Here is a 12,874-nt window from a genome sequence, read left to right as displayed (position 1 = left end):
ACTGAAGGATGAAGGGCATCACCCATAACCCCTAGAGTCACTTATTTCAACAGTGTCACACTGAAGCAATCCCAGAGTGCAGCTGAGCTGCCTTCAAACAGCAGGGCAGAGCTGCCCCACACAGCCCCCCACTCACCCCAGAGCCTCTCCTCCCTGGTGCTCTGGTTTCCCCTCACACTCCCAGCAGCAATGCAATCCTCATCCTCCCCCATCCCAGCCAGCTGTATCCATGGGATGCAGTTTGAGAAAACTAATGAATCATTAAAAAGGACAGCCATTCCCTGAAGGTAAAATTGGCACACAGAAAGCTACAGGACTGATCATGCTGATCCAAGATGATGTTTGCCTGTGAAATCCAGGCTGGTTACTAATCATAACATTTCCAAGGTACCATACAGCTCTCACATTTACATCCAAGAGAACACCTGCTTTTGCTTTCCCAAGAGCAACTTCCCACCTGCAACAGTCAGCATCAGAAATAAGAAAAAATGCTTACACAGTTGCAAAACAACAGCAGAAAACCTGAAAGCCAGCATTTCCCCAGAAATCCCCTCTGAGGGCAAACCATGCAAACCACATCCTAATGCTGCAGACATTCCTGCTCAGTAATGCATGGCCAAAGCTGAGACTTCCAAGCATTTTATTTTTGCAAGCTTCTATTCAGTCATATAGGAAAAGGAAGATTCTAGAGCGCATTTGTTCAGGACAAAAATGAGGCACCTTGCCCACACATGACTGAAAATCAAGTTATGATGGGAAGCATCAGCTTTGTGTGCAAGTGGTAAGACTATTTTCTGCCTCAAATATGCAACCAGTCAAGAACGTGTGTCCTGTGACTACAAATCCCCTGTGCAAAGCCTGTGTCAGTGCCTCACAAGGAGAATTACTCCTACACAGTTCTGACCACAATTTGTACTTCCTTTTCCTAAAGTCTGAGCACAAATATTCCAGAAGCTGTTCAACTCCTTTCTTGACAACCAAAGTTGAATGCTTTTACTAAAACTTTCCCATTTAAGGGAAAGACAGACAGAAGGGGTTTCACCAGAGAGATAGTGGGACAGAGATGGAACAAGGAATTTCCCCAAATTACCCAAGAACTTTTGGAAAAGCTGGGCTCACCACAAGACCAGGCTGCCCAATGGATGGTGAAATGCACTTCCAAATGGAAACAGGTAACCAGGCAGCAATGGATCACCCTCAAAGGGGATCTAGAGTTCTCCCAGCTCCCAGGAGTAGCAGAGCCAGAGGAGGATCCCCAAAGCATACAAATACTGGGTTAGTACCCCTTGCCCTACTGGCAGCACCAGGCACAGCCAAGGAGAGCTCACCAGATCCAGAAATTTCAACAAAGTAACTCCCTTTAAGTCCTAACTAAAGGCCACAAGCCTATTGCAAGCTCTCAACCCATCAAAGCCAGCAGTCCACTACTCCCAGGGAGCCTTAAGGAGGCGCTTAAATGTCCCCAAAACGAAATCTGCTTGTTTTATTCATGAGTACAACTGAGACCCAAAGCCCAGCAGCAGCACCAAAGCTGCCTCCTGCACCTTTCAGATCCTTTCCCCTTCCAGCAGAAAACAGTCAGAGCTATTCCAAGAAGAGCAGCAGCAACTCCGACTAAAGGCTGGAGGAATAATATTCTTGAGAGACAGGGAAGATCTCCCACCACAGCTGGGGAAATCATCAGAGTCTGACCCCATCGAGGCTGCACAATACTATTCCTAGAACTGGTGCAGAAAAAGAACAAGAAAGTTGTCTCTAAAAAAGCTGTTTCTAAGCAGTGCAATAGCACTGATGGCACAGACTGACATTTGAAAAGCGAGTCCAAAGACTAACAGGGATTATCACCACCCACGCACAGCTGTCTGATAGGCAAATGCAAAATTAATGTGTTCTTCTGAAGAGATCAATACTGTCTTGCTAACATTAGCAGGCAGAGCCCAGAAAAAAACAGAAGCACAGGCTGAACAACTGGCTTCAGACTCCCAATGGCAGCGGGCAACAAAATTCAGACCAAGCAAAAAGCAGGAGCCACAGAACCTCAGGTGAGTTCAGCTACTCTATAACCCAGCCCCCCTTGTACCTGGAATAACAAGTCCAAAACTGCTTGTCAGCATCATGAATGACAAAACAAAAAAACAACCAAAATCCCACCACTGGTTACTCAAACTTTCTTTTGTTTTTTTGAGCTGCATACCCATCAGCTCTAACTCCACACACACATACATGCACAGGGACCAGAAGAATTACCTCAAGTCAATGTTCTCCTATCTTAAATTGGTCAAGAAAAGGTGTAAGTGGGAAATTACCTTCTCTTGGCCAATTTTTGACCTTCTGCTGCCTTAGGAGCTACATGCAATGAATTATCTTCTGCAGATTCAAGTCAAGAGAGCATTCAAGAAGGTTCTGGTGTTACATTGCTTTGCTGCCTCACATCAACCCCCAGTAGCAATGCTGCCTTTGAAGTTCAAATGCAATACTGGAAATCTCTGCATTAGCAATCCTCCCTCAAGTTTGGTGACTGGAATCCCCAGGAAGGGACATCCTTGACCCAGGCCTTAGGTGGGAAATGTGTTTTCCTACAAGGTGCCAAAACAATGCAGACACACATCACATCTGCAGACTAAGTCTCCAATTCTCGTAGTTGGGGCAGACACAACAATTTCAAGTCAGAACATGTTCCAGGCATCTGTGCAGCCCTGGACCTGGATAAATTCTCACCTGAATACAAGCTGCAACGTGACAAGCTTGTCCAGACCAAGACTGCTTTGGAAATGTTCCTGTGAGAGCTCCTGCTCACTAGCTAGTCCAGGAGCTTGAAAAATATTATTTTATATGTTCACACCTTCTATTGGGCTCTGGGTTTCTTCCCTACAAGGACTGCAGGAGGGAGGAAACAGAAAGCCTTGCAAAGAATCCTTTGGGATCTGATTTGATTCTATGTGTGCAATAACCACATGCAGAACTGCCTTTTTTCTCTTGCTCAAAGTCTCTTACTTGGCCAGAAATACAACATTAGTGGCTCCTTGGGGTAAAATTATTTTCACTGGAGCTATGACAACATCCACCAACTTCTTTCAGCCTGCTGTGTAAAGTAGGGACTTTTTGTAATATCCTGTGCAGAAGCTGAGCACAGGAAAAACACCCTGACATTATGTAATGAGTGCTGGCCACACAATCACTCACATCCAGCCCAACATGACCCTCTGGCCACCAGCCCTGGTCACTGACTTGGATTTGCACAGGCCTCAGACTGGTTCAGGGCAGAGCTTACCTTCAGATAATGTGAGATCTCAGAAAAGCATCTCTAACTTGTACTGTTATATCCACCAGCAAAATCAGTATTGTTAGTACATCCCCAAATGCCCCAGCTCCATCAATCATGCAAACAAGAAACATCCAGTTTTATTTAACAATAAGTTCCTTTTCAGACTTCGTCTTAAACATAGTATTAGAAGGGCCTTTATATGAGCACCTTGCCACCCCCCAACCCCAAGGCACACCAGCTAAACTACATTATTCCCAGGAAATGTTAGTCCAGCTGATCCTTAAACACCAATACTGTGGTTAAACAGTTTGCTTAGACCTGTTTGGCATTTCACTGTACTGATCAAATACTTGAGGGAAAAGGAAAAGCTTAAAGATGAGTTTCCACATGCACTTTGAAGTATTAAAATAGCAGAAAGCAGGAAAAAAATTATACTTTTTTTGTACAAAGCATGGTTTTAAAGTCAGCTTCATGATTTCTGGGATCCCAAGAGGTGCTTTCAGAAGACATGGGGCTGACAGTGTTACAAAATCCCTCGCTCAAATCCCCAAGCACCCATCACACAAACAAAACCCAGCTCCTAATTCTGGTGGCTAAAGAGGAGATGAGGAATCCTGTGAGTCTTCACAGGATTCCTCATCTCCTCTTTAGCCACCAGAACTGCCCTCTGCATCCAAGAGATGCACCTGCAGCATTTCTCAACATCATTAATGAGACTGAGGGGTTGTACCTGTCCAGCTTCAAACCAGAGCCAAAGCTTCTGAGATGCCAGGGGATGGAGACCAAGACACCTTTCCCAAAATAAAGCCTCCTTCATTTACATCTGAGACTTCTCTCCCCCTCACAACCTTGTCCCCCCAGCCTTCTCCAGTGATGTTGTAAGAAGCAGTCATGCAGTGGGGACTGGAGGAATAAAAGGAGTGCACCCTGTGTTAGATAATAACCTGAGTAATGAGTAACTTGCACACCACCAACAAGATTTTAATTATGAACAAAATACCACTTTCCAGAAGAAGTTTTAAAAACAGAGGGCAGAGCATAGAGAGAAAGAAGGTGCCCCTAAAGACTCAGCTAATTAATATTTCAGGAAAACTTTTCCTTTTTATAAGAACTTGCTTTTCACCAGAAATATCCCCAGAGATTTATTTTCCTTCTGCTCCCTAATTAACTTGTATTAATCTTCCCTCTGCTTCTATGTGACTTTGAGGACTCAAATTCAGATTTCCCTCCTCCCTTGCACCTCTGAGGTGTGGCACACTTGGCAGAAGGCAGCACAGCACCCATAGCTGTGACTTGTGAAGACCTGGATCTAAGCAGACCCTGGTCCCAAGGAGCTGCTTCTGTACTTCCCTGTATTCCTGTGTGCCTCAGGGAGAGATAGAGAATATTAAAATGAGTAATTATCCCTTCTTTTACACCCCCAGACTGCAACAACAGAGATACCAATTACAAATTTAACCATTTTATTGTATTAAATGGTGGCAAATGGCTTATTCTCTTGGGATTTCCTACAGCTTTTTCTATCTAAACATGGCACCACAAGGCATAAACGGATGGCACATATTCACCTCCTGTACATGGAGAATGAGATCACAGGTAACAACATTAACACAGCCTGGATTCATCAGGGCTCTTCAGCTCTGTGCTTTATTTACCTTTATGTGATTAAATACCTAATTACACAGTCTGTACTAACAGCCAGGGCATGAAAGGCAGAGCTGTTATAAGCAAGGTGAGTTCTGCTCAGGTCACCCACCCAGACAAGGCCTGAGCTTGACTTTGCACCTCGTTTCCACAGTGATTTGCTAAGGAGGAGACAGATGGGCTGCATGCTGCCGGAGGACACCTGTGTTAGTCTTCATGCAATGCCAGTTTGGCTACAGACACGTGCGAGGCAGTTTTCATGATGGTGCCAACATTAAATGAAGGGGAACATCAATCCTGGGGACCCTTTTCAGTCAGGGTAAAACCTGGCACTCGAGAAGAGACCAAACACCTTTTCTGGAATAAGGTGGGAACCACTGTCTTGAAAAACAAGAATGTAACTGTCTCTGCTTGCTCAGGAGCAAACTTTGGTATCCCAGGAGCTAATAACCTCAAGAGACCATGCACGGACAAGAGACAGAAAAAGGAGAGGGTTAACAGACATTCTATAGTGTCTGAAATAGAGAAGACCCCAGAAAATACGAGATCAGATGTTCAGTACTCCTCTAGCAGGTCATGATCCAGTTTTGAGAGCACAGAGACCTCTGTTCTGGGCAGAGCACCCAAATCCCCCAGTGCCACCACACCAGGCTCATTGGTTTGGCACTGGCTGAGCCAAAACACAGCAAAGGTTTTGGTACAGCTACACTTCCACAGGAAACTAACAGCACAAATTGTCATTTTCAAGGCAATGCCATTTCAACTTTAACAGGCAAATCTACTCTGAAAAGGAGCATTGAAAACTAATGCTTTCATCCCTCCCAGACACACTCAGTATATTTAGTACTGTGTTCACAGGTTTGGATAACAAGCAAATCTGTATTCTGCAGCACCAGGACACAATGATTCAACTTCTGTCTCCCCTTTCCCAAGACAAGGCATCAGAATCTTCTTTAAGCTAAAGACTACCTGAGCTTTTTAAATAAGACTACATTTTTAAAATTATATTCAAAACCACAAAAAAATCTCACATCACTCTTCTCCTTTGACTTTAAAAAAGCAGAAAATAGCAGCTAGCACTGAGCTTGATTCACATGCCCTTTCCTTTGCTACTTCCTCATCCACATGTAGAGAAGATGAATGGCCATGCCTCAAATAATCCCACTTATTTTGAAAGACTCAGGATGAGAAAAACAGTTATTAAGGTTTGTCTGTCCCATTCTCCCCCAAATCTGCCCTCTTCGCTTTTCTGAAAAGTCTTTGGGTCTAATACCTTAAACAGCCAGCAACATTTCTGATTCTTTCCAAAAGTAAAAAATGGAAAGTAAATGCTACAGAAAGGCAAACCTCTCATTCACCTAATCCTAAAGATTGAACAAATAAAGAACAGGGGAGTTCTTACCTGCCAGGGCCTGGCTCACTTTGCTGGGTTTGGGCATCTTGACAGGCAGGGTCTGGGCACTAGATAGAAAAAAAACAGATGTCTTTAATAGCAAGGATCAGAGAGAAACAAAATAGAGACAAATCAGCAATGCACTGCTTCCTCCTGAGTGCCAGGGCCCTGGATACATTAACAAGGATTAATTGCTCAGATGAGCCCCAACTGGGACCCTCACCCATGCACCCTTCTCCCACTGGTCCAGCAGCTGTATTTAAGGAGCTGTGTCCTTGCCAGAGCTTTCTCCTGGATTTACTTACCTGCAAGGGGGGGCCTTAGAGCTATGCTGTATGCAGCTGCTTCCAGCCCCATCTTCTCCTAAATCACCCATTCCTCCTGCTGCACCCTGCTCTGATCCTGCTCTTGCCACTCCCCCACAGAGCTTCCTATGAGCAGCCAACCTGCACCACACATCCAGAGGGATGTGGGATGAGGGAGGAAAGGATGAAGGAGACCTAAAAGAGCTCGGCCCATTTTCATTTGGAAATCAAGAGAATATGGACACCAAACATGCCTTTCAGGCTCCTCACCTACTTGTTTTGGCAGTGCTGGCAGATGTATTTCAACTTTGGGATACATGGGCAGCCAGGGTTAGGCCACTAGCTGGCAGCAGGAGTTAGGGAGGAAAGGGGAGCAGCAGCATCAGCACTGATGAGAAGTCACTAGAGAAGAAAGCAAGCTGGATCTGCACATCAGCAGAGCAGGAACACTTGAAATCCAAGTGCTGCACAGAGAAGCCATCCATGGATTTTTGTCTCAGGTGGCCCATGTGCCTGGGATGGATGAGGCTCATGCACCTCAGCAGCAGTTAATACATGGTGCAGTCAGACAAGAGCCTCCAAGAACTCCCCAAAATTACACAAACCTGGCCAGCTGCTTAGGAATTCAAAGACTAAGGTGGTCAAGAGCCCAAATCTCACTCATCATTTAGGGGAAACCTTCTTCTGTCCAGCTGAGATGCAAGAGCTGCCCTGCCCAAAATGGTACCACAGAGGTCCCTCCTTTCTGTCTTGCTAAAATATTTGCTCATGTTTCCATGACAATGACCAGGGCTGAAAAGATCTTTGAGTGACACATGGCTGTTTTCCTTTCCCCTCTCCTACCTGTCACAGTTTGGAATAGGTTCCCACACCTGGGCTGGCATCCCCGAAGAGCCCTGGGCAGGACCCAGGGCTTGGTGCAGCTCTGGCAGCCTGGCCAAGTGACATCAGCACTCCCAGGTCCTTATAAAGCTCTCCGGGCCACAGGGATTTCCCTCCTGCCTCGTTCAAAGGCTGTGCTTTCCCCTCTGCTGCCCCAAATTTTGCAATGCTTTCAAATGATGCAATGGACTCTGCTGGCTACAGCACAAACTCACCAAACACAAGGGAAATCTTCCCTGTGATTTCATAGGGCTCTAAATCAGACGTCTTTATGACTTTTTTCTGATTCACCCTCTTCGTCACAGCTCATTCTCGGGTATTTCTCTACTTCTTTATCTCATCCCTTTGCTTCATCTCTGCCCTTATGATCCTCTTCAGAAGATGGGAAGGAGCAGGACTCCTTGTTCTCCAGCTGCAGACATGAAGGACATTTGAGGACCAGGAACCTGAGAGAACTGCTCCCAAAAAATCAGAGACATTGGACCTTCCCTCATTTTTTCCTGAGAAGCCAAGATACCACAGAGCCTGGGCACCCCCTCCACTCCAGCCTGTGACTGATACAGAACAGTTTGTGTTTTATTGTCATGCCCTGAGATAAAGCAGCGTCTTGGGCACTTTCACTTCCTCATGGAAGGTAGAAATAAAATAAAACACAAAGCTGAACCTTCCACTGTGCCAGGAAAACAGGTGGGGACAGGGAATCCTTCCAACAAGCTGGAGCACAGGGTCATTACACGTGAGGCTGGAGAAAGCAAACCCAGAGCTGCCCTGGGAAGGGAATCACTGGTAACCATGCTTTGAAAACATGGCAGAGAAATCCTTCACTCTTCTTTCCTAATTGTGAGACTCAAATCCAAGTCATCCACGAGTTAGAACTTGTATGAAGTTGTCCTGGTTTCAGCTGGGATGGAGTTAATTTCCTTCCTAATAGCTGGTACAGTGCTGTGTTTTGGATTTAGGATGAGAATAATGCTGATAACACAGGGATGTTTGAGTTGTTGCTGAGCAGTGTTTACACTAAGTGAGGCCTTTTTTGCTCCTCAACCCACCCCAGCAGTGAGGAAGCTGAGGGGCACAAGAAGCTGAGAGGGGACACAGCTGGGACACCTGACCCCAAGCGATCCAAGGAATATTCCATACCACAGGACGTCATGACCAGGGGAAAACTGACTGGGAGCTGCTGCTTGTGAATGGCTTGGCATTGGTCAATGGGTGTGAGCAATTGCTTTGAGCATCACTTGTTTTGTACGTTTTAATTATCAACATTATTATTTTCCTTCCCTTCTCTGTCCTGTTAAACTGTCCTTATTTTAACACACAATTTTTACATTTTTTCTTCCAGTTCTCTCCCCCCTTCCCCTGGGGGCGGATGGACTGAGTGAAGGGGCTGTGTGGTGATTAACTGTCTGCTGGGTTAAACCCGAAGTGAGAAGAGCCCTTGAGATCTACAGAAAGAAACAGATAAGCACTTGATGCATTTGCAAGCAATCAAGTTGGGGAAGCTGTGAGTGCAAATTACCATCCATGAGCCAGGAAACAGCCACTGATCAGCTGCACTCCTGGTGTAAAGGCAAAGTTTGTCAGATTTGTCTGCTGGAGGCTTTCAGCCAACTGATGTGATGATGGAGAAACCAAGTACTTCTTATTTCACTAAATACACAGATTCATTAACAGCAGCTCAGCTAACAGTGCTGTGGGATGTGCTGACCCATCCACTCTGCACCGTGGGAGCAGGGCTGCCACACTCCCTGAGTTCTGTTACAACTGCAGAAAGCCCAAAGGCTGATGAAATCAAGGGAAATCCACACTGCTCTGAGGTACCACAACACTGCCCGGGCAGGTCTGCAGCCACAGTGCGTGGGAGGAAGTGCTGCTGTGCCAAAAAAGGTGAAGAAATACTACTCAGAGCCTACCCTGGGTCTGAAGTGGGGGTCTAGGGGGGAGGAAGGGGATGAGCTAACAAGGAAGAACATTGCTATTGTAGTGTAACATGGACTGTGCATCCAATAATGGAACAGCACAAGCTCAAGACATTCCAGCACTACCATGCCAGTGCTGGCTTTTGGGGAGAGGTCCTGGTCATTTATTGAAAGCAGCTCAGTTAGGAGAAAAAAATGGTGTTTTGGGTACGGGAGATCTGGGTAGCATCAGTGCAAGAAAAAGCACTGGAGTGTGGAGAGACGAGGAGGAGCCACTGAGACACCTGCTCCTGCTGCCCATGGAAATTTCTTACCAGGCAGTGCCTTTGACTCCTGGCCAAGTGTTCTTGCAGGTGCTTGCAACACCTGAAAGTCAACGCCTGAATTCTCTGAATGTGTCTTAGTATTGATTCCTCCTTCCTGCTCCAATTTTGTCCTGCTGTTCGCTGCTGCTCCTGCTCTCCCACTGCTCTGTGTGCTGGTGTTCCTGAGGGTAACAGTGATCACCAGATTGTGAATAAAAGGATGCAAAGTAAGACAATGTCCTCGGAGATTCAGTAAGATGATCATGGTAAGAATTCCCACCACTGGTTCCAGGCAGTCTGCCATGGGAGGCACACAGGGCAGACTGAGATTTCAGCATGACAAACCCACTCACTTCTCCAGAATTTCAAGAATCTGCAACACCAGTGAGACAGCAAAGCACAAGTCCAGCAAGAAACTGTGGATTCAACAGCTTGGAATCCAGGGCTGCTGCCACTTCAAACACTGGGTGGCCAGGTTAGAGCCATCACGTGCACAATACCCACATGGAGCAGAACTGGGGAAGCCTGTAGGAACTCACCCTCTCCACCTGATATGGCCCTTTCTTCCTTCCTCTCCCCTGCACACAACCAGCAGGCCACAGGTCTCTGTATCATGGCATCTTTGTAGCCCTCTGGGCAACAGCCAAGACTTCTCATAGATCAGGGCAGCATCCAGCCCTGCTTCACACTAAGTGCTACCACAATACCTTAAGGTCCAAAGCCCTTCCCAAGGCTCACCGAGTGTCAGGTGACATCAGTGACCCACCTGGTGGTAGCACCACGCTGGCTAAAAGGGCTGCAGTGGGTACAGTGGAACCAGCACCAGGAGAGCTCCTCACCACCCAAGGAGTTCATGGGAATGCCTATGGACAAAGCTGAAGGATACAAAGGTGGAGAGAAAAAAGGAAAAGTCCTGGTTGGGGGCCTTCCTTATCCTATAAAGCACTGACTATGAGTTGCTCCCCATGAGAGATTTGGAGTGCAGCACCAGACCTTTCTTAAGAACACCCCGATTCTGTCAGCATCCTTTTCCAGCTCCCAAGAACCCCATTCCCCCTAATTTTATACAAAATCCTGCCCCCATGAGCTGCCTGCCTTATTTGTAGGCACACAGAGACCAGCAGCCAAAGCCATATAAGCTCAGAGAAGCCTGCAGAGCTACTGCAGGGATTTGCCTGGCTGGGACACTAATTAATATCCCTCAGAAGATTGCTTCCTGCAGCTTTACTCGCTCATATTACAAACAGGGCACTCCTTACTGTGCTTCAGGAGTGCCTTACTCTGTAATTAACACAGTGCAAGGAACAGGGGAGCTCTTGCCCTAGGGAATTGATGCTTTCCCATGTGGGGTGGGAAGGATTTGCCAGGAAACCTGGTTAACAGTGCTGAGGTAAGGACACAACCCTTGTCATGGCACACTCCATGTGCAGATTCCAGTGCTGTCTGTGAGAGAAGCCAGATTCATTAACTGTGTTTAATTCACCAGAGGAAATTAATGCACCAAGAAGAAAATAACTTGCCCACATATATGCAATTCATTAGCAGCACAGCCAAGGATATTAGCATCTAGTTAAGCCTTGGCACTCCTCTCTGGGTTTTCCAGTGGCTTTGACCCTCTTGAGAGCAGGAGGAAATTAAAAGTGCATTTGGCAGTGCTGGAGCTCCGCCTGCTCTCACACCAGCATCCGCCCTCCAGCAAGCAGGAAATATACTGGATCACCCTCAGTGGCACAGCAGCCCGGGAATGCCCCTTCTGGGGTCTACCCCTGCCTGCCTGCCTGCTACAAATAGCTGTCACAGCCACACAGGGGTCAGGCAGCTTTCCAGGATGAACTGCACCTCGTTCTCAGCCCTCCAGAGAGGTGCTGCCATTTTTAGCTGTGTTTCCTAAAGAAACTGGGTGTAAACAAATGCACTGCCTTTCAGTCTCTCCCAACGAGTTTCTGAGCCCTTCTGCCAGTCGCAGCTCAGGCAGTTGTGGAGATCAGTTGTGCCAAGTTTTGTGGAGATCAGCAGCTGTGTAAAAGCAAGTAATCTGTCAGGGCTGCTTTGGAGCCAAAGCTTGTGGGGTGAACACAACACAACCTTTAGCAGACACCAGAGGATCCACCATGGTGCAGAGCTCTCTTCCCCTGGGTCTCTGAGCATGGGCCAGCACAAGAATTGCATTTCACAGCAAAGAGAACACAGCCAGAAACCGGTGGCGGGATAATTAATGCAGGATAATTAGCCAAAATGCTGAGACTGTTGGGTGATACAGGGCATTGACTGCAAGGGAAGGGGAATTAACCACTGTACTATGTCCGAGGGGGAAAGACAGGGAACTTGGTGGATATAATAACCCAGGAATGCTCTGGGCTTAGGAATTAAATGAATCACATTGTTAGTTTGCTACTCAGGTTTCCCCTAATTCACAGAAATTAAAGGATTTTCTGCTGGAACATGGGTTTCATGATCCTGAGACTATAACTCCAGCCAGGAGCAATTACACCCACCCAGTGGCATTTCCGACTCAACCCCAGCACAGGGCTGGTGGGGAAAAGCCATCCCGAGCGGTCAGCTGGGGATGAAGAAGTCCCTTTCACATATGGCACACTGCTGGAAGACAGAGATTGCCCCCCTGTGTGCACTTGTTGCTCAGCAGGGATAAAGGAGAGTGACCCCAGCACAGCCAATCCCAAAAGACTGGAGATCACACCCCAAGGGAACAGACAGCCAGCAGAGAGTGGGGCTCAGTGGGGGTGTGGGTTTTACACAAGTCTGACAGCACTCACACACTCCCAAAGAGCTGCCACCTGCCCTGTGTAGCATGTCCTACTGTCCCCAGCATAGATTTAACTGTACAATCCCTCACATCCCCCAGAAAGGCTGGCTTGGCTAGGGATGATTGCCAGCCACCTCACCTCCTCCACAACATCAACAGCTGAGCTGCAAAACAGGTTCCAACAGCCTGACCTCAACCAGCCATGGGTACCTCCTGGCTTCCTCCTGGCCATCTCTCCCTCCCAGTCAGCACTGCCTGGGCCATGGGCTCAGTTCATGGTCAGGAGCCTGTGGCAACTCTCTCCAAGCATTTCTCTCCCATCCTGTCTCCTTTCAGGACAGCCTTCCCCCCACCAGTAGCACACAACGTACCCAGACCCCGCCTGGCTCCAGAAAGG

The 12,874-nt window shown here is 47.2% G+C and overlaps 1 protein-coding gene across 2 annotated transcripts in view; it reads right to left on the bottom strand.

The window, feature by feature from the left end:
• DTX2 (deltex E3 ubiquitin ligase 2) overlaps positions 1 to 12,874 on the bottom strand; it is a 34,615-nt gene that overhangs the window by 10,162 nt on the left and 11,579 nt on the right. For both annotated transcript variants that reach the window (XM_088177052.1, XM_088177053.1), the window contains exon 4: positions 6,312 to 6,370. In XM_088177052.1, the coding sequence (XP_088033178.1) occupies positions 6,312 to 6,370 (59 nt within the window). The remainder of the gene's footprint in view (positions 1 to 6,311; positions 6,371 to 12,874) is intronic.

Source organism: Sturnus vulgaris, chromosome 21, assembly GCF_052056855.1.
Source record: "Sturnus vulgaris isolate bStuVul1 chromosome 21, bStuVul1.hap1, whole genome shotgun sequence".
NCBI classification, from domain to species: Eukaryota; Metazoa; Chordata; class Aves; order Passeriformes; family Sturnidae; genus Sturnus; species Sturnus vulgaris.
The sequence above is the reverse complement of the archived record's forward strand: the minus strand, read 5'-3'. Positions and strand labels throughout refer to the sequence as shown.